Raw genomic sequence first — 27,249 nt, 5'->3', positions numbered from 1 at the left:
TAGAATACAGAAGTAAATGATCAGAATCAGAAATAACCTTTAAGTATTCCCATACGATCCTCCCGTGGTTTAGTTTTTATATGGTTTCAACACTTTTTAATTTACGTTTAAAACTATTGTAAGTTTTAGGTTCAAATAATTGACGATTGGCAGTGAATAAAGAGTGGTAAAATTTTAGGAAATTATTAAACGAATATTACAGGATTGGAGGTCAAATAAAAATGGTCTATTTAGCGGTTGATTACGTCAAGTTATGTTCAATGATATAAGTTAGGCAGTTACTTAAGCTGACGGTTGGCGCGAAGTCGGCCAGTCGGGTAGGCGCGGCGGACGCTGCGTTTGCTTAGGTTATCAAGTAAATTTATGTGATCTATTAGTTACTTGTGTTATTCACGGTTTTAATTTTGGATAGTGTTGTGATTTTTTTTAATTCTGAGTGTACTGAAAACCTTGATAAAAGGAAATCGGTAAGTTTAAAATGCTTTTTTAATGTAATGGAATTATTAATTAATAATAATCATTAATTAAAAAGTTAAGAAACCATAGACAATTGAATGTACATCTTTGACACTGGAAAAAATACGAATTGGATAACATCTCTATATTGTGACAGCTGTCACTAAACTAGGACATAATAATGATTCGCATATTACATCACGTAAAGCCGCCAAAAATTTTATCCCAAAAATAAGCAATAAAAAAGATGTATAAAAAGTTAAAAATTGCATCACAAATACTAAATTAATAAACTAGCAACAATTATTAAATAACTAGCTGTTGCTCGCGACTTTGCCCGCATGAAATTAAAAAAAAATAATAAGAAGTATACCCTATGTAAGAAAGAAATATCTTTCTTTCTTCCTTCTTTCTTTCTTTCTATAACCGTTACACGTTGCTTTTTAATGGTAAAATAAATTTGAAATCCGCCCAGTACTTTTTATTTCTACACATACAAACATACAAATCTTTCCTCTTTGTAACAGTAGTATAGATAATAAAGTAAACATAAAATTATTGAACTAATTTTAAGAAAACTATCAAGTAAAATATTAAATTTATGTTATGATTCATGTTAAAGCAAACCATATTAAGTTGCTATATTTCACATAATTTAACCGCACTTGAACTCAAATTGTCGCAATTGTTAAAATTAACCAAATAATTGGAATAAATTAAAACAAGTTAACCAATTCGTTTAATAAACATTTTTTTCATAATCTTCAAAATTAATTGTCAAAAACAAATATAATTTCGTTTAAAAAATAAAGAACTCTTCACACTGCCATTTAAATTGACTATACTGAAATTATCTTCGAAAACATTTCGCAAAACATAATATATACGTTTTGTATTTCTATGTTTACGAATTACTTTTATATCATTGGCATTATAACGATATGAACAGTCAAACTGTTCAGTTAAAGTGCAAAATAACAATAGATACAGTTTTATTGACAGTTAAAATACGGTACTTATAAAGTACTAACTACTTCGTCTTCCTAATAATATTATGTCAAACTCCTACTAAACTCAGGGGATATCTTTCGACAACATCAATATTTACCATATGTGGGTTTATTCTTTACTAGCTGTTCCTATGCGACTTCATCCGCACAAAACTATAAAAACTTAATTTGTGATATATTTCATATGTCAAATTATCAATTGCAAATGTCAAAATGACATGACATGATGACAACCTTGCTTCCTTGATGTTGGCAGCAACTTATGGTCTCTTTCCCACATTAGGGTTTTTATCCAAAATGTTTACCCCTTAGTTTAACGGCGTGTAAATTTATAGTCTAAAGCGTGACGTAAGTGTAGGGCTTTTTATTAAAAAAAGAGTTATTCGAACATAAGCTGTGATTGCTGACATCTTAGGCAACAGAGAAATGTGTGTTTACGCTTTATTATATTCGAATAGAAGTATAAAAAAGATAATTGTAAATGCGGTCAGTGTGAAAGGGCCTTAAACTTTAAGAAAATTTGGTATTGATAGCGGGCGCATAACTTTGACCAAACTAAGCCACAACTGTTGTGCGATTGTCGATTGTTTCGAAGCCAATTCAACTGTTACACAACTAAAAATCGAGTAGTGTGCGCACGTCCATACAAACAAAAAGTTGTGCGATAATTTAGTCTAAGGTGTGCGCGCGCTCTTATTGTAATATAGATTACGAGCTGTTGCCCGCGACTTCGTCCGCGTGGTATTAGAAAACATACGAACTATATAAATAACAAAAAGCTACGTATCCCTCGGGAACCGGACATTTCTCGGGGATGAAGCTTATCCCATGTATACTCCAGACTTTGTTTTACATCTGTGCCAAATTTCAATAAGATATGTTGAACCGTTGCAGAATGATCGTGTAAACATTAAAAAACTAAATTAATGAATCCCACGGGAACCGTAACTTATCCCGGGATAAAAAGTAGCCTATGTGTTCTTCTAGACTATGCTCTAAACCTGTGCCATTTCATGGAGATCCGTTAAGCCGTTTAGGCTACAAACGCTAACAAACATCCATCCATCGTAACTTTCGCATTTATAATATAATATTTAATATTCGTATGAAGTAACAAACAGATTTAAATAGTAACTATACTAAACTGATCGGTCAGTGTCCAAATTATCAATTGATTTTGTTACAAGAGTAGCGTGTGCAGAAAAAAACCGAAAGAGAAGAAAGCCGAATAACAAGTACCTTGAAATCATAATATTTTGCGACGTTAACTAATTTCCGCATAGATAAATTATATTCTAAAATCCTTGAAACGAGGTTACATAACGATATGGTAATTATTTTTTCGAAAAAATAAAAAAAAATAATGAACTCAAAATCAGATTAATTTATGATTTGTATTAGATAAAATTACAGACTTTATTTTTAATTGTTGTTAGTTTTCAAGGCTAAACTCTCTAATAAAACAATGAATAAAACTATTTAGTAGCATTCTCACGTTTTATATATAATCCCAAAACACAATTCTCATCACATTTCTATTTCAAATAGAAAAATGGTGAGTAAGCATAACCTAACTTGCATTTTAACCCAAGTACCAACAAGAAGACAAGCGGTAAACAGGGTCATACTTAGGGAGCTTCTTGAAAAAATGCCAGCAGCGCAACTGTGGTAGTTCAACAGTGGTAGTGCCCGCTTTAACATCTTAGCACGAATGGGCCGGCACGCCCGGTGTAATATCACCACCACACAGAAGACAGGCGTGAAATGGAAGCAATTCCGTGTTTCGTCTGATGAGTGTGGTGCTGGAGGCCTTAATTTAAGTCCCTTTCTCTTTACCACCCTTTTCTTATAAGAGGATGGGAAGGGGAAGTGGATTTGACGATGGAGGAGATGCATAGGAAGAGGAAATATCCTCCTTATGTGCGTCTCCTCCTCCGTCGGATAAGGGTAGGCGACGCATCTGCAATTGCAGATGTCTATGGGCAGCGGTCACTTCGCCATTTTGGCGGATTCAGGTGGCCGCTTGCTCGTTTGCCATGTTATGTTAAAAAAAAAATTGTATCTAAAGTATCTAAATTTTGTCTCTTTCTGACCTTTATGCTTTCTCATTGTGATACTTTAGTCACCAAAAGGTTATAGTACCTTTGGTATGACAAAAAGTATTTCCGCACGTTTGATTTCCTAAAAAAATCAATTGACACTTTTACGAAACGAAAATGGGAAATAAGAAAATGTAATTGATTTGAATACATGATGGAAATAAAGGTTTTTTATTCCTATTGAATCTGTAAGGATTGAATCCGTTCAGTGATCGTTAGAGCTTGCAATGAAGGCTTCGGATTCAAGGAAATGCATTGTGCTGTAATTCACGGGTGCGTGACAACGATTCTAAAATTAATGGATGCGGTAATTTATTAAAAAGATCAAAAAGATCTCGTAAATACTTCCGTTTCTCCTTTGCTTATCTTAGTCACGGTTCAGTCACGTAGTTATTTTGTAGAAAATTTTAGGAATTATTCACTATTAATAGAAGTTTTTTTTTTAATAACCAATTAACGTTTGCAATCTGACCGGATTTAGTATCTTATAATGCACAAAGTAATTATTAAATTAAAAAATCAACGAACTAAACTTTCGCACTATTTGATAATAATAAATTTCATACAAACAAAAACTTTGGTGCATTGCTCTGATCATTAGTATCCACTTCCTATTATAATAAAATATTTAATTAGGTCTATGTCTTAGTTTGAAATGATATAACATTTATTATGGCATGTTTAAGTTTATTAAAATTTTAATTAAATAATTTGTTAATAAAATGTTGGCCACTCCACATTTTCTCACATCCGTGGTGACCGAGAAGCGAACAATTGCTTCGTGATCGCTGCGCATCGGGGTCACTGCCACCGCGCCGCGACAAAATTATATTTGCATTCCAAAAAATTGTTATTATCCCTTATTCCTTTAAAATAAAGTCCAATTTCGATCGACATTCAATTCTATATAATTTTGTAATTTCACACAATTACTTTTGCAGCAATTACAAGCAATTTTAAATCTTATTTTTTATCGCAAAGAGGTTAGAAGGACAGAAAATAACAATACATTTTGTTATTTTTTTTAACAGTAGAATGTTTACCTGTGTTTTATTGGTTAGTTTTAATAGTAGCACAGTAATTAAGTTAGGTTCAGTCAACAAAAGTGAATGCAACTTAGGTTATTTAATAGTTTGTTCACGTGTATTGTTTACAATTACTAAAGGCTGATATAACCTAGTTAGTAAGATAAAACGCGATAGATCCTAGGATATACATAGTTGCGTGGGTTTTTTATATAAGATTGTAGCACGAATTAACGGTCGATTCTCAACATTTATGATTAACGATTCATAAATAAATCACCCTACTATTGACAGAGAGTTTAGAATTTCTTCGAGATCTTAAAATTAGTAAAAACAACGAATTCATATGACTATTTAAAACAACTTCTCATTATATAAGCTTAATTAAAAGTAATAACAATAAGTAACAATAACAATAAGTAACAATAACAATAAGTAACAATAACAGTGGTTGAGAAAATAAGGAGTAAAAGGTTAGAGTGATATGGGCATGTTATGAGAAGGGATGAATCGCATGTAACAAGAAGGATGTTAGTTATGTATGTGGAAGGGTACATCGGTAGAGGAAGATCTAGAAAGAGATGGATTGCGTGAAAGGTGACATGATCAAGAAGGGAGTGATGACTGAGATGACGGATGATAGAATGCTTTGGAGGACGAAAACCCGGTGCGCCGACCCTACGGGAGTAGGATAAGGCAGGGGAGATGATGATGATGAACAATGCGTATGCCATACTGGCTTTTTTTATAATATAAGGAGGCAAACGAGCGAGCGGCCACCTGAGTCCACCGATATGGAAAGCGACCGCCGCCTAAACATCCGCAATTGCAGATGTGTTGCCTAACCTTGATTGACGGAGGAGGAGTCGCACATAAAGAGGACGTTTCCCCTTCCTATGCGTCTCCTCCACCGACAAATCCCCTTGTCGTTCCCATCCTTTCCACTTAAGGGTGGAAAGGGAAAGGGACTAAAATTAGGCCTCCGGCACCACACTCATCAGAAGAAACGCGGAATTGCTTCCACTTCACGCCTGTTTTCTGTGTGGTCGTGGTATTACACCGGGCGAGCCGTCACATTCGTGCGAAGATGTTAAAGCGGGCTCTAGAAATAATGCTATTGTATCCGTAAACAATGTTCTTTACGTTGCATGTTTACTACTAGCTGTTGCCCTCGACTTCGTCCACACAATACTCTTCATAGGTTATATTAATTACAATTTTTATTTCTGCGCGGACGAAGACGCGTGCAACAGTTAGTTATAACATAAATCAGTATAAAGTCACGATTGTGGCCGGATCCTTGCAGCAGAGACAAAGACTACATAACAAATAGTTGTAAAGTTTGCGCAAGAGGCCTTGACGTTACATCTAGTTACATTAGGGTGACCACAAATCAGTAATAAATAGGACTAAGTGAGAGGACACTTAAATGCTATACGAAGAAAGAGTGTTTATGCTGATTTAAACTGAGGGTCTCCCTTAGTTGACCAAATACAGTAGTAAAAGATAGAGCTATTTATTTTGATTTAATATCACCTAAAGAGGATTACAAGTTACAACTATATGTGACAATTAACTTATTAAAACTTTCGTGAGACATTATACTATATAAATTATAACACGGCTAAACTCACGTGATAACATTCGGTGTAGGCATCACGTGAGTTTAGCCGTGTTATAATTTATATAGTATATGTGACAAAGTGTAAAAGTTTAATTCGAAGGGAACTAAAATTTTGGATTACCCTGATCTTGCTGCAAAGTATTGTGCTCCTACTAAAGAAACAGTAATTGTGATTTATCTAGTAATTTGACCAGGTGTTCAGTTCGGACATTGGAAAATAGTTTTTTAACCGTATAGTATGTCAAATTTAATGGATTAGAATTATTTAAAGTTCACGAATGGAGTTTAGTGAAACCAGAGATTAATTGGTAACTTTGTTAGTTTATAATACGACTAGAATTAAAATCTGACAAGGAGCTAGCACGAAAATTATATGAGATTTGTTGATGTACCCCTCGATACACCGCACAAATGTCATATAAAGATGACTTTACTATAGCTCAAATTTTCGTGCTATACCCTAGACTATTTTTCTTCTTCTTTAAGTGCCATCTTCTTCCGAAGTTCGGCGATCATTCGGGCGACTTTCGTTCTTGACACCACGGCTCTGAAAAGTGAACGGGTGCTCTTTCCACCACTGGCGTAGGTTTTTGAGCCAGGACGTTCTTCTTCGACCTACATTTCGCTTTCTGTGGATCTTGGCTTGTACGATGAGCTGCAGTTCGTATTTGGCATTTCGCATAAAGACTTGACTATAAAACAAATAAAAATTCCTTTTTCTATTATAGAAAAATAAACCTATGTTAATAGGTGTTTAATAGACTTACAGCATAAATGTAGACCTTTCGTACTATAAGTACATCCTAATTGACCAATAAATATCTCTGAGTGTGACATAAACAGTAAGTAAGTGTTAGAAGACGTTATAACGTTAACGTAATTTATGGCAAAGACCTTGATTTAAGTTACAGTTTCCTACTTCTTAATAAAATCAACAAAAAACTTATAAATAAAGCGCTTTTATATTTCAACGCTCTACATCGTTTCCTAGTTTATTATTAACGAATATAAATAAAAAATTAACACTAAAAACTAGATAGAAATAGGTATTTTATCAAAGATCTAAAAATATGTAATGTCTTCTTCCTATTTCATTATTAAATATAAACATAACATGAAAAAAATGTTAAAAAAATGCGAGATGACTGACCTATGACGTAACCATCTGTTATGTTCGGATTTTAAAAACATGACAATATCAAAGTTAAAAAAAAATATTGATAATGAAGATGTGTTTGCTGGCATTTCCACGCCCCTTGATAACACCAGCCATATCGCAGAATACCACCATATTATCCCTTCAGAATATGACTCTATAAGCTTTCGCCCGCGACTCCATCCGCGTGGTATTAAAAATAAACAAGTAAGTAGACTATGTGTTCTTCCAGGCTATCCTCTACAGGGTACAAACTCACAACACACATCCATCTATCCATTTAACTTTTGCATTAATAATATTAGTAAGAAGTTCGAAGTAAGTAAGTCTATTTAAAATTCTTTATTGTCTCTTGCTTATAGTATACTCAAGAGTCACGATTTAAATGTCCGATTGCTCAACTTCGATAACGTATGTCTTTAAAGTTTATTGCAACAGTTAGTGCATTCATTTCTCGAGGTTGTATCAAGACAGTCGTTGTCATTTGTGTTTATTTTAACATGCATCATAACCTAAAATAATGACCATACAATACTAGCAGTTCCCGTGCGATTTCGTCCGCATATAATTATAAAAGTTTAATTTTATTGTTAACATTTGTCTAATTATCAATTGCAAATGTCAAAATGACATGACATAATGACAAACCATGGCAATCTTATTTTCTTGATGTTGGCAGCATGTAGCTTATCGTTTTTATTCAATTTATTTACCCCTAAGTTTAATAGCGTGAAAAGAAATAGCCTAAAGCGTGACGTAAGTGTAGGGCTTTTTATTAGAAAAGGAATAATTCAAAAATATGATGTGATTGCTGACATCTTACGCCACAAAGGAGTGTGTGTTTACATTTTATTATATTAGTATAGATGTTCTATCAAATTTGAATTAGATTATTTTAATGAACATCAAATAAATATATAGAAAAATATAGAAATATGATTTTTTTAACCGAGAAACAGTAATTTTTTATAGTTTTTGACAGGAGAGTACAACTCAATACTTTTTAATCTCTACATTCCTTTAAAGACCGTTATGGTCGCTCTGATCTAAATGTCAGTTTTCACTGTAGACTTCAACTGTCCAGTTAAAACTATGCGTGTCTTCTAAATATCAGTTAAACTGTACATTTAAACAGAACTAAGCGTATGACATAAATAATACAGAGTCTATTTCTTATCTAGTGTATCTAGGTACTTCTAGTAGTTAACAATATGCAAACCGCTTGTAATGCAACGTTTATGTAACCTATTGTTCTTTATTACTACTGTATTTAATAATGCAATAGATTATACTAGCATTAAAAATAATTTAAATTCTTCGTATAAACATTGAATAATGTTGTTATATTTAATCCTTTAAAAAGCCACTTTGACAGATGACACATAACCAATAAAGTTTTATATAATCTGTGTTATTTACTTTTAAAAACAATTAACTGCTAGATAATCTTTACTAACAATGATTAAAACATAAATTATTAAATAGTTGAATAATTTTTGCAGCCAAATTCAGGAAATAAACGCCATTCGTAACAATTTTAATTCATTTAATCAGAGGATTTAGCTAATTAACTGTACATCAGCATTTCTCGGTTGCTGAACAATGTAATGACTTAATTTATTTTACGATACGATATGATCCATTTGTCTGTTGAAACCACTTTCAATTTTATTTAAGTTTTAATAAAATTAAAATTCTTTAGTTAAGAAATAATTGATCATAGATGGCGCTGACAACAATTATAAATATATTTCCATTCATTAAAAGTTAATATTACCATTAAGTAATGTTTTATAAGGTAATTTATTGTAAAATTATCATTGTTTAATTTGCTAAAATATTGTAGATGAATATTTAATAATGATGAATATCTAACTGGCCACTAAGAAAATAAAAGACATTATTTGAATTTAAAAACAATAACTTGGATTTAGACGTGAATGAGAGTGCAAGATGTGACGCGAACAATATAACAACATTTTTATTTTATACAATTTTTAATCGTTTATGCAATTTATAATGGAACTATTAATAGTTTTTTTTTTTGTTACAGATATTCACTTAAGATTAAATAGAGCATGTACAATATCCAACGAAAAAGAAGCATTTAAAATTATACGAAAAACAAGATGGCGCCACAAGAGCGAACTCCTTGTTGCGAGCAGGAGAGTGATTCCCGCCAAAGCGCGGGCATAGACAACAACCTGTCAAACATCGATTTGAGCGGGAGTTTTATTAACAAAGCGTTCACAAACGACAGCACAGATAATACAAGTAATGTAACAAATAAAATAAGTGATATAACAAATAACAATGATAGTACAAAGAAGCCAACTGACTTTGATGATTTATTACCATACGTGGGAGAGTTCGGGTTGTATCAGAAAATGTTGTTCCTGTTAATGATACCGTTTGCGTTTTTTGTCGCATTTGTTTATTTTTCACAAATATTTATGACCATCGTTCCTGAGCAACATTGGTGCTGGGTTCCTGAGCTGGCTAACTTGACAGTTGAAGAAAGGTTAGTATATAAAATAAAAAAAACGGATTTTTGCGTTTAAGTTTGAATTTTGTGCGTTTGTATGCAACACAGAACACTAGCAAAAGTGCCTGTTCTAACACATAGATTTGACTCACTCTATCTCTTTCCTCTTGAGGTATGATTCATCTTTCAAATTGAATGATTCAATCGAAATAACAAAATGTAGGACACAGTTTCATTTTAAATCAATATCTATTAAGAAATTCCAAGTACCAATTACGTAAAACGAAGATTAAATAAATGCTAATTTTATAATACCTTTTCGTGTAAACAAGATCTATTAGATTTTGTCACGAAAGTCGTCTGATAATTTTCTAATAAGATTCTGTTCGATAAATCTCATTATCAATGCAAGTAAAATAAAAAACGTTTAAATTAAATGTAAATTAACATTTCATTCATTTATTGTAATTTATTTTAAACAATTATGGGATAATTTATTCGTTACATTTAACATTTTCAGTTTTTTCATTTAAAATTAAATTAAACACACAATAGATGGCGTTTAAACTGAATTTGAATTTTTTTGCAGCAAAACAAAAAGCGATCTGTCTCGATTATGTCAAAGTATTGTATAATGACCTTTGGTAGAGTTGAATCAAGCGTGTAATAGTTAGTTCCGAATTTTTTATTAGTTTCCGTAATATGGTAAACAGTGTGCTAGTAGAAAAAGTAATAAATAAATTATTAACTACGTATTTTAATTTTTTACTGTCTTTTCATGTTTTACGTTATAATTTTTATAATTTTATAGCGTTCTTTATTTCAAATAGGTGAGAATAAAAAAGATATGATTAGAGTTTTCGTTTATTGCCATTTTTTCCTTACTAATTAATATAATTGCGAATGTTTGGATGGATGGATGTTTGTAAGAGGTAGCATAAACGGCTGAACTGATATCGATGTAATTTTGCATAGACTACTCACTTTTGTTTTATTTTTAATTCCACGTGGAAGATGTCGTGGGCAAAAGCTAGTTAAATATTATAATTTGTTTACTGCTTATTTTGCAGTGGTAAAAGTCTCATTCATTACACGCGATTTCTGACCCCGGCGTTCGCAACTAAATTATACAATTGACCTCTATCCAAGTTCACTGTTAATATAAAAATTGCGTGTATATGCATGTTACGCACATGTTACGGTCTTTAACACGTTTATGTATACTTACAGTTATGGTTTTTATGGTTATGTCTTGGATTTTAAGAATTATTTTACAGAATATTTTTTATTTTCTAAAACACTAACAGACGATAAAATTTTATTCTTTTGTTTGTTTGTCTTTTATAATTAACTGTTATACTCTGCATATTTGTAATGTTTAGTAAATATCTTGAAATAAATGTGAAAAAAACTTTGATCGTTTTATTATCGCTTAGCATTTTTTGCTAGCCCAGGAATAAAAAAAACTTAATTTGTTGGCTGTGTTATTCTAAAGTATAACTAAGCCATATTTTATCGGGATCCCAAATCATTTTGAGATCACGTAGTAACAAAACATCCATACAATATTATCTTTCGCCCGTGACACTTTCCGCGTGGAATTTAAAAAAAAAACTAAGTAGCCTATGTGTTCTTCCAGACTATACTTTACCTCTATTGCAAATTTCATCGAGATACGTTCAGCCCTTTAGACTACAAACATCCATCCATCCATCCGTCCATCGAAACTTTCGCCTTTATAATATTAGTAAGATTATAAAGAGGAAAGTATGTATTTTTGTATCTTTTGAAATAGCTTAAAAACTACTGGGCCGATTTAAAAAAAATATTTTCCCATTAAAAAGCTACTTAATTAGTGAGCAACATAGGGTTATTGGCATGAGTAAAATAGCTTTTTATATTTTTTTAATTTCATGCGGCTGAAGTAGGGAGCATCAGCTTGTGTATGATAATTTTTCGGTAAAATACTCTCCTCCTACTGACTACTCATATTCGCGTTATAATGTGACTGAGCAGTGTAATATTAATTCTTACTTTTACTTATTCTATCAAGTATAATAAACACGCACAAACTGATCGTGTCTAATAGTAGATAGGTTAAATTCACCGAAATCACGGATCTGTTCAAAGTCCATTAGATGCAGGAAGGGCCTTCGTACCGCGTGGACCTTGGTTCACGTTTTTGTTGGCTAGACTTAAAGCGTCTTGTAGTCACGTCAACTTGACACGTATCAAAAAGTGGTTAAATTGGTTCATATCTATACTAATATAATAAAGCGTAACCACACATCTTTGTTGCCTAAGATGTCAGCAATTACAGCATATTTTTGAATAGTTATTTCTTTTAATAATAAGCCCTACACCTACGTCACGCTTTAAGCTATATATTTTCACGCTATTGAACTTGGGGGGTAATTTTTTGGAAAAAAAACCTAATGTGGGAAAGAGACCTTAAGTTGCTGCCAACATCAAGGAAGCAAGGTAATCATGGTTTGTCAAGACATGTCATTTTGACATTTGCAATTGATAATTTGACAAATGTAAACAATAAAATAATTTTTTTATAATTACGTGCAGATGAAGTCGCACGGGAACAGCTAGTCTATATTATTACTAATATTATAAAGAGAAAGATTTGTATTTTTGTATGTATTCAAAAAAAAAGTAAGTCAAAAACTACTGGACCGATTTTAAAAAATCTTTCACCGTTAAAAAGCTACGTTATCAACGAGTAACATAGGCCATATTTCTTAATAGTTTTTATTTCACGCGGACGAAGTCGCGGGCAACAGCTAGTTTGTTAATAAAATGCTAGCGAATGTTTTTATTGCCACTTTGATTACATTAGTACTGAAATTTGAATATTTATTATCGAAGATGGAAAACGAATGAAGGAATGTTAGATTTAGTTAGGAGAGGGTGTATTGAACATATCGACAAAGGTACAAGAAAGGCAGTATGCTTTGAACTTATAAATATGTAATCGCTTATTTGTGCATTTGCGGCAAAAGTATGACAGGCGTTTAAATTACAATGAGATTAAAAAATGGAACCAAACAGTTTGGACTTCCTTTATCATGATTAACAGACATAAAAATAAAAGATTTTAGTATTAGATCTTATTTCCAGGCGAGCATTAGCAATACCACCAAAGTCCGAGGGTCCGTACTCTCATGACAGATGTCGTATGTATTCCGCGGACTGGGCGGCGGCGCTCGCACAGGGCCGGACCACGCCCGACGACGAGTGGCCCACTGTGCCCTGCGCTCACGGCTGGGAATACAACAAGAGCGATGTGCCCTATGACACTATCGCATCTGAGGTAATAATGAATTTTATTACTAGCTTTCGCCCGCGACGCCGTCCGCGTGCAGCTAAAAACACAAAAGTGAGTAACCTATATCTTCTTCCAGACTCCCCTATACGTCTATGCCAAATTTCATCTAGATCCGTTCAGCCGTTTGGGATACAAACTCTAACAAACATCCATCCATCTAAACTTTCGCATTTATAATATCGAAAGAAGAAATAAGATGTATACAGTTTTTCTGAAATAAATTATTTAACTACATGTAAAAAGAAGTGTCTTTAAGCAGTTTTATGAATGACTTATCTATTTAGTTGGACTGGGTGTGTGAGAGGGACAACCTGCCTGCAACCGCACAGGCTATCTTCTTCTGCGGGGCCATTGTCGGCGGCTTGGTGTTCGGCTGGATAGCTGACAAGTACGGCCGGATACCGGCGTTAGTTGGTGAGCATATCCCCTCTTCTTCCCTCCATTTCTAGAGGTTGACCGACAGCTCTGCATGGAAGTGGGAAGATTATGATCTCAAATAACTTTCAGAATATATCTTTTAAGAATAAAATGATTTCTAAGTACCAAGCAAACAATCAATTGTAATCACAAAATGTCTAGTACTTACAACGAAGAACACTTAAATTTTACGACTTCTACCTGAAATTATAAAATTACTTTTCTAACGGTGAAAAATTTTTTAAAATCGGCCCATTAGTTTTTGAGTTATTTCAATTCTTTCAAAAATTCAAATCTTTCCTCTTATTCCAGGTACAAACTTGATAGGGTTCATGGCCGGCGTGGGCACCGCGTTCTGCTCCACATTCTGGTCCTTCGCGCTGTGCCGCTTCCTCGTCGGCCTCGCCTTCGACAACTGCTTCACTATGATGTACATCCTCGGTAAGATTCTGAACACACTCTAAGAACATACTATAGGAAGAACTTGTTTTAAAATAAGAAAGAAAACGGCAAAGTTATATCTTACTTTTTTATAGTTATTTTGTGTTGATAGTAATAGGTTAACAAAACTCTTATTCAAACTAAGATTACAAAATGCGAAAGTTTAGATGGATGCTTGTTAGAGTTTGTAGCCTAAACTGCTAAAGGGATTTCGATGAAATTTGGTATAGATGTAGAGGATAGTCTGGGACCACACATAGGTTAATCATTTTTGTTTTTTTTTTAATTTTACGCGAACGGAGTCGCGGGCGTAAGCTAACTAATGTTAATGATGTTTACGTTTTTGTTTTTTTCTGATACAAAATTAATTACTGTTCTAACTTAATAGTTTGAATCTTGAGAGTCAACTTGTTTAAAATTTTAGTTACTGAGGCAAAGTAGTCAAAATATTTTATAAAGAAATAATTGTACAGTACTAGTTAGACAAATTAATGACAGTTTTTTTGTAAATATAGTATTTATTAGTGTTATAATAGATCTAGGCTGTAGACTGACGAGGACGAGGTTAGGTCGTCAAGGCGGAAACCTTGATCGACATCGTTAGAAAGAGAAAAAAATATTCTCAAGATCTTCGTCCCCAAAAAGATAATATAATAGAAATTAAGTTTTAATACAACTGCAAAGTTCATTATTTTTAGTGCAAGTGGTACTAAACATAAGAGAAGGGTGAATTTACTGAGCTAACGATGGTCCGAAGGATGCTTCGATCGTGTCTCTATATTACGAGTAGTTCACGAGCTGTTGCCCGCAACTTCGTCCGCGTGGTATTAGAAAATATACGAACTATATAAATAACTAACTATTCCCGGGATAAAAAGTAGTAATGTGTTCTTCCAAACTATGCTCTAAACCTATGCCAAATTTCATGGAGATCCGTTCAGCCGTTTAGGCTACGAACGCTAACAAACATCCATCCATCCATCGTAACTTTCACATCATACTTCATACTAATCATACTTTCACACACACATAGGTGTTTTATTTCACTTTTGTTTTATTTCAATTTCACGCGGACGGAGTCGCGGGCGAAAGCTAGTTTTATATGATATGACATGATTTCGATCATAGTCAAGTGCTAGTATAAATAAGAAACGGGGTTTTTCTTAACATTTGTTTGATAGTTTTGGAATACGTGGGTCCGAAATGGAGGACGTTTGTGGCGAACATGTCGATCGCTCTCTTCTTCACTTTGGCGGCCTCGCTGCTGCCCTGGATCGCGCTGCTGGCCGACGACTGGCGGCTCTTCGCGGCCCTCACCAGCGCGCCCTTCATCCTCGCCCTCGCCACCCCCTGGGTGGTCCCTGAGAGTGCCAGGTGATATACTTCGACATCAACAATATTCAAAGAAATGACTCTAATACCCGGTTTCCCAGCTACATTTTTTATATTTTTAGGTGGCAACTGAGCGAGCCACTCGAGTTCGCTGAGAAAGCGAAGCGATCGCCTTTATACATCTGCAATTGCAGATACGTTACCTACCCTTAATCAACGGAGAAGACGAAAACAAAGAGGATATTTCTCCTTCCTATGTATCTCCTCCACTTTCTCTTCCCATCCGTAAAGTATACAAAAATGGTGAAAAAAAAATCTAATATTAGGCCCACACCACACTTATCAGAATGTACGCGGAATTACTTCCACTGCACGCGTGTCTTCTTTGTGGTCGTAGAATTTTGACGGGCGAGCCCTACCATGCAAAAATGTTTCAGCATTCGTTAGTGTTATTGGTTCGATAACTTTGACACTAACGAATGGTTAAGTAGCTGGGAAACCGGCCTTAGGGAGATTTAAAGATTATGTAAATAATATTAATTAGAATAATAAGCTATGTTAGTGTTTAAAGGTACCTTTCATGTGTTCTTCCAGATGGCTAGTATCCCAAGGTAAAATAGACAAGGCTCTTACCATAATGAAGAAGTTCGAACGCATCAACAAGACAAAGATACCAGACAAAGTATTAAACGAATTCACTGTAAGTATCGTCTTGATACGTTCATTTTTCTTGACTTTTCACTGTTTTTCATTATTGAGTTATTTCCAATTCACAGCCTTCGGAATCAACATTGTTTTTTGTATCGCGTTTTCCCTTTGTTATGTCTTACATAGTCACAAGTTGAAGAATTCTCACGATATCGCGTCTACGTCAGAATTACTTTTCAGGGTCTCAAACTGGTCAACAGTAACAACAGCCCTCTACAAAGTAACATTCGATCATGGCTGATCAAAAAGTCAAAAATATATGGAACTGACAATAAAATCAGAAGTCTTCTTTAATTTCCATACGTTTTGACACATTTTGTCTTTTTTTCCATCGATATCGCTAATGGAAAGTCATTTTGTCTGGGGAAAGGTCGTCATATTCCATATCAGGCACCCAGATGAGACAAAACCAACGTCTTGATGGCTTCCAGGATTCAGAGCAAATACACCTAAGGACTCTTCAGCTCTAAAATTACACAAGGAATAAAACGACCCGTATCTAAGTAGAGTTCTACACTTTTAAATCTACATAATTTTCAGGAATCATCTTTAAAAACTATAAAAGAAAGCGAAGCTGAATCCAGAAGTTACTCCGTATTAGATCTCTTTAAGACGCCTCGTCTTAGAAAGAATGCGATTCTTCTCATCATCATCTGGATGGCCATCTCCCTGGTGTTTGATGGTCATGTGAGGAATGTGGGCTCTCTAGGCTTGGACATATTCCTTACCTTCACCATCGCCTCTGCGACTGAGTTACCTGCTGATACCTTTTTGACAGCAGTACTTGATAGGTAAATAAAAGAATATTGTAATTTGTGTACAACTTCGATTTTGATTGACTGATTCTTCTTCTAACTAATCTTTAGCGCTTTTATTATAGTTTAAATTAGCAACAATCATTTGATTTGGAAAGCAACGAGAATGTCATTTCATAATTGTTAGCTATTATTATAGCCTAACTCAGGTATAAATGTCAGTTGATTATCATCATCATCTTCATCACCAGCTCATTATACGTCCCTACTGAGGGGCTCGGAGCCTAATCTGAGAGTAACTAGGCCATAGTCAACCACGCTGGCCCACTGCGGGTTGACTTCGTATATCTTTGAATTTCTTCGCTGATATGTGCATCACGATGTTCTCCTTCATCGTAAGAATGTCGGGTTAATTATGATCATATGAAATTCGGAAATTTATAATCACATTGGTACAGCTGGATTCGAACCCAAGACCTGTAGATTACAAGTCAAGTGCTTAAATCACTGAGCCACTGACGCTCTTAAAGCGAAGCTTTAGTTGATAATACTTTTAATTGTCCTTGTAGATGGGGCAGAAGATGGCTAGCCTGTGGCTCTATGGTCATCAGTGGTATTTTCAGTTTGCTAGCCACAGCTGTGCCGGTCGGTAAGTGAACGAAGTGGGACTTGAACGAATGGATACATGACTGAATGATGACCGAATGATTTGTAAATGAACGGAGTAAGACTTGAATGAATGAATACATGACCGAATTATTTGTAAGTGAACGGAGTAGGACTTGAATGAAGGGATACATGACTGAATTATTTGTAAGTGAACGGAGTAGGACTTGAATGAATAACCTGACTGAATGATGAGCGAATGATTTATTTGCAGGCGGTCCGTCAGCATCGCTGGCTATAATGGGCCGGTTCGCGGTGAACATCTCCTACAACATAGGGCTGCAGTACGCGGCGGAGCTGCTGCCCACGGTGGTGCGCGCGCAGGGCGTCGCCCTCATACATATTATGGGCTACGTCGCTTCTATTGTCGCGCCATTCGTCGTTTATCTGGTAAATAACGCGAAATTAAAAAAAAAGACTTAATTATGTGTTCTTCCAGATTATGTTCTACGTTTATGTATTCAAAGATATTCAGTTTAGGCTACAAACTCTAATAAACTAGACTTTCTAATATTATTAGTTATAAGGATTATAAACGAAAACGCTTTATTGCTATACTAACCGTTGTTCGTGACTTCGTCCGCGTGAAATTAAAATAGTAAAAAAATGTAACCAATGTTTTTCACTGACATCGTAGCTTTTTAGCAGTCAAAGAATTTTAGGAATCGACCTAGTAGTTTTTGATTTATTTGAATACACAGAAATAGAAATCTTTCCTTTTTATAATATTAGTATAGATATAATGGACTACAGAACAGCTTAGTTTCACCAGTACCTGCTAACTTCTTTCAGGAATTTTCAAGAAAATACTTAACATACAAGTGACTGGTTCCAGGCTAACATCTCCCAAGACCTGCCGCTGCTGATCCTGGGCGTGCTGGGCGTGCTGGGCGGCCTGCTCTGCCTCTTCCTGCCAGAGACCATGGACACAGAGATGCCGCAGACCCTGCAGGATGGAGAGAACTTCGGGAAAGACCAGAAGTTCTGGGATAACCCTTGCTTCTCCAGGTATGTTCATTACTTACAGCTTGTTTGAAAATCTAGTTAAAACCGTAATTTCAATTAACTTCTACAGTCGCACTCAAAATCAAATGTTGGTTACTTAAGTAAGGCCCTTAGTGAAGATTTAGCTAAATCCAAGGTTCTTTAGTCCCAATCTTACTATCTTATCTTATATTTTATGATATTATAAACTAACTTACGCCCGCGATTCCGTCCGCTTGGAATAAATAAAAAAAAAACAAAGTATCCTATGTGTTCTTCTAGATTATACTCTAAAACTATGTCAAATTACACCCAAATTCGTTCAGCCGTTTAGGCTAGAATATTCTAAAAAAACATCCATCCATCTAGACTTTCGCATTTATAATATACTAGCTTTCGCTTGCGACTCCGTCCGAATGGAATTAAAAAAAACAAAAGTGAGTATCCTATGTGTTCTTCTAGATTATACTCTAAAACTATGTCAAATTACACCCAGATTCGTTCAGCCGTTTAAGCTAAAAATTCTAAAAAAACGCCCTTCCATCTAGACTTTCGCATTTATAATATTAGTAAGATGTGAATGTTTAGATGGATGGATGTTTGTTAGAGTTTGTAGCCTGAACCGTTGACCGGTTCTTGATGAAATTCGGCATAGATGTAGAGGATAGTCTGCAAAGACATATAGGCTACTGACTTTTGTTTATTTTTTAAATACACGCAAGCGGAATCGCAGGCGTAAGTAGTAGTAAATTCAGGATTCGAACTTGAGATATCACTTAAGTAAATACTACAAACAAGTTTAAATACGTAATGACATAAATACATTTACATGTTCTCGTAAATGTTTAGTCTGTCATAAAATTTAATAGTCTGTTTCCTATACAAAGGCGATGTTTATTACGTAAAAATCCGGTATATTCTGGATTAAATTAGTTATTACAATAAATACACTTGTTTAATACAAAACAATAATAACTAAACGACAGTTAAATGTGACATTTTTAAAATAACAATACACATAAACATTTGAAACTCGTAAAGTATAACACACATTAAAAAAAAACATACAGTCGAATTGAGTACCTTCTTCTTTTAGGAAGTCGGTCAAAAAGCACATTTAATGCCATAATATGTTTGCATATTTTACTTGAGTCGATGGTGAGATTTGACCCTAAAACATGTTATTAGAAAGATTTGTATTTCTGTATTTTTGTATGTATTGAAATAACTCAAAAACTGGGCCGATTTCAAAAATTATTTCATCATTAGAAAGGTAATTTTTCTGTGAGTAACATAGGCTATGTTTTTCATTTTAATTTGACGCGGGCTAAGCCGCGAGCAACAGCTAGTAAGTTATAAAAAAAATCTTTATTGAAACACAATTTTGTACAAATCTCCTGAACTAACTTTTTTTATAATATAAAGCGAACAAGCGGCCTGAATCCACTGAAATGAAAAGCGACCGCTGCCCATAAACATCCGCAATTACAGATGCGTTGCCTACCCTTCATTGACGGAGGAGGAGACGCACATAAAGATATATCCCCTTCTTATGCGTCTCCACCGTCAAATCCACTTTTCCATCCCCTCCTTTCCTCTTAAGAAAAGGGTGGAAAGGGAAAGGGACTATCATCAGACTGTAGGCGGAATTGCTTCCACTTCACACCTGTTTTCTATATGATCGTAATATTACACCGGGCAAGCCGGCCCATTCCTGCGAAGATATTAAAGCGGACTTTACCACTGTAACCAGTACTGTTTCAGGAGACATGGCCTTTTCTTAACTGTCATTTTGCACTATTTACCGTTGAAATATGTTTATACTTTGATATGATCGGATGTTTCCCCTTAACCCTAAATTGAATAGTTTCCAGTATAACCAACAATTAATTAAAACATCTGCTCAACTAATTTAGAACATGAGATTTTTTATATTTAAGTGTGTTGGTAACATAATTACTTTGCTATATAAAACATTGAAATAGGTTTAATCTTCATGATTGGAGTTTTAATTTAACCATCTATAGTCCCTTTCCCTTCCCACTCTTTTTCTTATAAGAAATAAATAGGAAGGGGACGTGAATTTGACGGATAGGAAGGGGAAATATCCTCTTTATATGCTTCACCGTCGATAAAGGGCAAATGTCTATAGGCAGAGATCGCTTCGCCATTTCGGCGATTACAGGTGGCAGCTGTACCTTGTAAAAAAAATATATCATATAGGAAAACGGTCAACGATGAGAGTCCAGAGAGGTACATTAAACGAGCGTCAGTAGCCACCGAGGAGTCTCAGTTCGTGAGAGCGCTGCCCAGCGCCATCAGCTCGCGGGCCTCCATCAGGGCCTCCGTCAGAGCCTCCGCGAGGGGCTCCCTCAGGAAACGGGAGACCAGGAAGAAGGAGGTGGTATAACACTTATAGGTATGGATCTCGAATGTTAATGTTTTTTCACTTTAGTACAAATTTTAAATTATTGTAAGCAAGCATAATAAAATGAATTCAATTATTTTATCTCAAGCTCTCTTATAGCCGGTTTCCTAATTTAAACCATTTCTTAGTATTTATGATTTTGCCCGATTTCTTGCCTTGATTTGATTTTTTTGACTTTGCTAGGTTAAAATTATTTATTCTTATAGTAGAAGAGAAATAGATGTTTGTATAAATTTTTATATGTATATAAAATACATGTATTTAGTTATATTTTGACAGTTGTTTATGTAAAATCCTGCTTTGTGTATATTGTAAATTGACTTTACGTTATTTTAGCATTTAGTTTAATTATTATTTAAGTAACTTTCAAAATTTTATTTAAGTCACGATAAATTTAACTACAAATGCGTTATGTTCGATTTTTTTTGAATACCCACCTTTTTTTATGTTACCAATAACCAGTTACAAAATTGATGTTTTTTACATATATTCTTATTTGATGTATTTATATATATAGTTGTATATATTTTTTGTTTATTCTTGTAGTGACTTAAGTAATTTTCAAAGTTATTTATAAGTTGTGTAAGCAAAATAATCAACAGTAACTTCTGTTGCCAATTCATTATTTCGGTAAAATCCGGTCAATTGGAAAACAAATCTGTGATATAAAAAGTATAAATAAAATACTATAGTACAAAAATAGTGTTTTTTTGTTTTTTATTTTTTATGATTATGTTGATTCCCCATTTTCAAAACTTCTGTATGATCGATTTTTTAACGATCAGCTTTCTACTCTCCGTCCTCATTGAATTAAAAAAAAGTAAGCAGTCTACGGGTTCCTTCATACTATAGATACCCTCCATCTATCCATCCATTCATCTAATTAGTAGAGTTGGAAATGACTAAAATGTTTGTCAACAACTTGTTGGTCAAATAAGATAGGCAAAATCTTTAAAAACCGCATCAAACATGTTGAGTGTCGCATGTTTCGTCAGTGTGAACTCGTATTTGCATAACTTCAGTGTACAAAAATTGTTATTCAATTGTTTATTTCCTTAGGACGAATGTTTTCCAACAATTTGCGTCATCCAGCGATAACCGGATGAAACTGGATTTGCGTAGTGTTTGTTTTATTTATGAAAAATAGTAACTAAAACCTTAACATAACATAGAAAATTAATTTGTCTAACAAGTCATGATAATTTTATTATTTGTGAAAGATTTTATGATAATAAAATTATTCAAATAACATTTTATACGTTTAGAAGTATGATTTGAAATTATGCAGTAGCAAACTTAGTGTGTTTTCGTGGTAAGTTATAGCTACCGTCATTGGAAAATCCAAACGAAGATCTAAGCTAGGAGCTAGGCAAATAGTTTTAGGGCATCTATCCCCCTTGCTCCTTACAACGCCTATCGCATGCATTTACTCTAAGAAACCCAATTTTTTTTTCCTTCCAATCTATATTTCTTTTCTATACTAATATAATAAAGCGTAAACATTTGTGGCATAGGATGTCAGCAATCACAGCACATTTTTGAATAGTTCTTTCTAAAAAGCCCTACATTTACGATACGCTTTAGGCTATATAATTTCACACTAACTATTAAAGTTAGGGGTAAATAAATTGAAAAAATCTTCACGTGGGAAAGGGATCATAAAATACAAGCCAACATTAAGGAAGCAAGTTTATTATGGTCACGGTTATTTTGACATTTGCAATTGAGAATTTGACAAATGTAAACAATAAAAAAACGTACAGACGAATTGAGTACTCCTTTTGGGAAGTCGGTCAAAAAGTTTTTATAATTTCACGCGGATAAAGCCGCAAGGGAACAGCTAGTTCTTCATATATGTACTTAAGTATATGTATTTATCTTTATCCGTGATCTTTCATAATAAATATATACTTTAAACAACACTATATTAAACGACCTTCCCATTTTTAATCTGCACATCAATTCTCTTACTGCATTTTAAAAGAGTTTATTTACCGATATAATTTAAATAAACTTAAACTGAAATACAAAGGAAATAAAGGTTACTTTTGAATGCATGTTTTAAGATGCAATATGGTTAAATTCCTGCAAGTGTTGCGATGAACAATTACAGTTTAATTGAAGTGTACAAGCCGCGTCTTTGACACAGAGCTAAGAAAAGTTAGAGCAGTCATAGTATAAAAATTTCTAAATAATTCCAACAGTCATTTGTAGGTTCTAAGGCTTAAGGTGAACCAATCCTTGTTAACTACATATATAATAAAGTTGATCGAGACACCCCTATGATAGGTGTCTCTAGCCAAGGTACAAAAGTCGTTTCCAGCGTAACATGCGCCTTTAGAGAGCACTGCTATGATATTTCAATTCCGTAATTAAAAAAATACGAGTCGATATTAACATTCTATACATTACTAACTCTACATTACGAATCAATGGTCGTGTTAGTTAAAAGTAGTTTCGTAACAGTAGATACATTCATGAAATGTTAAATATATCTTTATTTCATCTCTACAAACAGTACAAAAACATATCCATCCCTTTCCTTCTTTCAGGAAAAACAGGGACAAAGATGTTTAACTTTTTCTGCAACAGCAACTGTGGAATATCTCTTGAACAATATCCCGGGTCACTATCCTCTTGACATTGATAATTTCAAAAATAAAAGTCAACGAAATCCTTGTAAGGATATGCGAATTATCTTATTCCTTTAAATGGATTGTTTTTCATTGCTACGGAATATTTTCGTATCATAAAATGTTAAATTATTCTATTTATTAGTCTAGATCCTTTAATATGTGATCCGAATGAATTGCACTAGAACTTTATTGCCCTAACATCATAATCCACTTGCCCTTATCCCTTACGGAGGCACAGTATGTACTGCTCTTCCATACATCTCTATCAGTCATATCTGAATCCACTCCTTTCTTAAGCATATCCTCTTTCACACAATCCATTCATACTTTCTTCGGTCTTCCTCTTCCTTTGTAGCCATCCACATTCATTATTAATACTTTATGGTTTATGTCCAAATCGTTTGGTCGCATAGCATGTCCACACCACGCTAACCTTTAGCTTCTCAATTTCTCCACCACTGGCGTTACTTTCAACTTCCTCTAATGTACACACTCTAACTTTATCCATTCTTGTCACACCACATATCTTAACATACGCATCTCAGACACATGCTTTGGTGCCCTAACATAAAAGTTATGTATATAGTAAACGCTAAAAACTGGACCCCTAAACCCCCCTACCCCTAAAAACCCCTAAACCCTAAACACCGCTTAAATTTTATAATGCATAGATTCAACTAACCAGTACTATTTGTAGGCAAAACCAAGTATAGTTCAACCGATTAAGTTGCCTAAGTAGTTTAGTTAGTTAGTAGTTTTTTAGTTTTGTTTAATAAGAATTGTTACTGATCTGTAAACTGTTATCTTTCAGCTGAAAATAAATTAACTTTAGTCACTAAACACACATGTACTATATAAAGTATCTGTTTGTCGTGAAACAGAACATAACAAAAGCAAATAAGTTAATTGTTAGGGCGCCATTCCGCGATCAGTAGCCGAACGAGACACAAGTCTTGTAGTTTTTTTTCTTGGTAAATCTTCCGTTATAGCGTCTTTGGTGGCAACTACTGAAACACCGGGTAAGTGATATAATTAATAAAAAAAAAACTAATTTCGTTACTTGCAAATAGCTATAAGAAAAGATGAATATAAGAAAATTCCAACCAAAAATTCGATAAAATTATTGAATTAAATAACACTTTAATAATTTCACAATAAAAAAATCCTCGCATTTGCCTGAAATACATCAAATAGTAATTCTTATATACCAGTTATTTGAAAACACCAAACGTTTTTTTTTTTTAGTTTTTTACCTCCCAAGTAAAACACTGGCTGATTTCTAATGATATGCGGCTGTAGATTTAAAGATAAATAATTCTAAAACTGCTAGTTTTCTTTCTAATTAAAAAAACACTATGTTTTCTTCCAGACTATGATCTGGATCTATGCCAAATTTCATCGAGATCCGTTAAGCTGTTTAGACTACAAACTCTAATAAACATCCATCCATCTAAACCTTCGCATTTATAACTTTGGTGAGTTAGCATACTAAATTGAAACAATATTATCATCACGTACTTAATTGTTGATAATTTGCATTTTAAATCAGTCGTGTAAACTTAACACCGTGACGAAAACAATTAAAACAAAATTAAACAGTCTGCAGTTTTACGTATATCAAATATTTTCAGATTAAACATAATTCAACCAACATTTTTTTCGTCTAATATATAATGCCTAATAGAAAAAGTGCCGTAAAACGAAACAACAAACAACTGAAAAGAAAATCCGCAAACTAACTGACAAGAACATTTTTAAAAGAATGTTCCATAAACCAATATATTACTCATTCAAAGTTATATTTACTTCAAGGTTATGACGTCACAGATCGATAATATCCACGCACACTCATCATCGTAAGTTCCCACTACTGAACCTGGACAGAAACATAATAGTTGTTTCGTTTTTTCCTTAGAGCGAGAGAGAGATGGCACTATGTTTTTAACATCTGTTAGTAACGGTTAGGCTCGTGAAACAACAATTATCTATTTCATTAATAAACAAAGAATCTTGTCTGGTTAACGTCACTCAACAGTACATTAGAATTTTTTGGTTCAGTCATGTTTAAATAAATTTTAAAATAACAGCGTAAATAAAAATTCGAAGTTTTACTGGTTTTGTAAATTACTAGGTGTTGCCCGAGACTTCGTCAACGCAATATTACGAAAAAAAAGTAGCTTATAATATGCCCATGTAAGCTACCCTTCAGTGAAAGTCCGGTCGGAAGCGGTACAGCCGTTTCGGAGATTACTCCAAACAAACGCGGCTTGCGGGCAGACAGACAAATAAATGCACTTTTCGTTATTAGCAACGCAAATTTATCATCTTCCCTAATTTGGAACTTTTCTTTTGATATTACAAACAGACACACCAATTTTATTACATGTATAGTTAGATTCATAATTATGTCAATTAATGATATCTTACTTCTTACTAATATTATAAATGCGAAAGTTTAGATGGATGGATGGATGGATGGATGGATGGATGGATGTTTGTTAGCGTTTGTAGCCTAAACAGCTGAACGGATCTCCATGAAATTTGGCACAGGTTTCGAGCATAGTCTGGAAGAACACATAGGTTACTTTTTATCCCAGGATAAGTTACGGTTCCCGTGGGATTCATTAATTTAGTTTTTTAATGTTTACTCGATCATTCTGCAACGGTTCAACATATCTTATTGAAATTTGGCACAGATGTAAAACAAAATCTGGGGTACACATGGGATAAGCTTCATCCCCGAGAAATGTCCGGTTCCCGAGGGATACGTAACTTTTTGTAATTTATATAGTTTGTATGTTTTCTAATACCACGCAGACGAAGTCGCGGGTAACAGCTCGTTTTAATATAAATGTAGAAGGATACTACAGTAAGGTCTAAGAGAAAGGTGGCTTAAATGTTAGGTGCGTACTGACCAATGCTACGGGATGTAACGTTCGCAAGGAGTTTGTTGCTCGTTAGTTACCCTGTACCAATTAGGAGCATTCTACTAATACTCGACGTGTTACATGAAAATCTTCGTGCATTTTCTGTCTATATTTTCTTTTGCTGTAAATAATACAACTGCATTCTTATCTATTATAATCTCTATATATTATCCACGCTACAACTTCACCCATACAATGAAGGCACATTAAAACTTTATAGTAAATAGTTTTAATGTAAATATTATATACTTTTATGCGATCGCACGTCGCGTCGCTTCACTTTGAAGTTATCTGAACATTATGTTTGAACATGTCTAATTGTAATAATGCTGTGTTGTTTATGTACGTACGAAATGAGAAGTTACACTTTTAACAGACGTCATCATCACCAGCTACGTCCCAACCGAGGGGCTCGGAGCCTACTCTAAGTAAGGGGTGACTAGGTCATACTCAACCACGCTGACCCACTGCGGGTTATCTTCACTAACTTTGAGTTTCTACGCCGATATGTACAGGTTGCATCACGATGTTTTCCTTCACCGTAAGAACGACGGGTAAATTATGTACATACATATGTACGAAATTTCGAGAAATCGAAAATCACATTGGTACGGCGAGATTCGAACCCAAGACCTGTAGGTTACAAGTCAAGTGTTCAAACCACTGAGCCACCGACGCACATTGGGCTGAATCAAGTTGCTCCATAGACAACTTTATCTGATGTTTGAAATGTCTCTTTTTTTTGCTTGAATGTGCTTTGTAT

The 27,249-nt window shown here is 34.2% G+C and overlaps 2 protein-coding genes across 2 annotated transcripts in view; both read left to right on the top strand.

Moving 5' to 3' along the window:
• Positions 1–297: 297 nt before the first annotated feature.
• Positions 298–21,379, top strand: LOC106109625 (organic cation transporter protein-like). Its single transcript, XM_013291211.1, has 12 exons — positions 298–467; positions 9,424–9,891; positions 12,985–13,177; positions 13,477–13,606; positions 13,922–14,050; positions 15,232–15,424; positions 15,977–16,082; positions 16,631–16,881; positions 17,415–17,494; positions 17,726–17,901; positions 18,347–18,519; positions 20,719–21,379. Exons 2-12 carry the CDS (start codon positions 9,500–9,502, stop codon positions 20,903–20,905), a joined length of 2,010 nt encoding a protein of 669 aa, XP_013146665.1. The 5' UTR covers positions 298–467; positions 9,424–9,499; the 3' UTR covers positions 20,906–21,379.
• A 3,103-nt stretch (positions 21,380–24,482) lies between these two features.
• Positions 24,483–27,249, top strand: part of LOC106109632 (solute carrier family 22 member 13-like) — an 11,545-nt gene continuing 8,778 nt past the window's right edge. The window contains exon 1 of the mRNA XM_013291220.1: positions 24,483–24,578. The gene's annotated coding sequence lies outside the window, so the exon portion shown is untranslated. The remainder of the gene's footprint in view (positions 24,579–27,249) is intronic.

The sequence above is a fragment of the Papilio polytes genome, unplaced genomic scaffold (genome assembly GCF_000836215.1).
Source record: "Papilio polytes unplaced genomic scaffold, Ppol_1.0 DF821122.1, whole genome shotgun sequence".
Taxonomy (NCBI): domain Eukaryota; kingdom Metazoa; phylum Arthropoda; class Insecta; order Lepidoptera; family Papilionidae; genus Papilio; species Papilio polytes.
The sequence above is the reverse complement of the archived record's forward strand: the minus strand, read 5'-3'. Positions and strand labels throughout refer to the sequence as shown.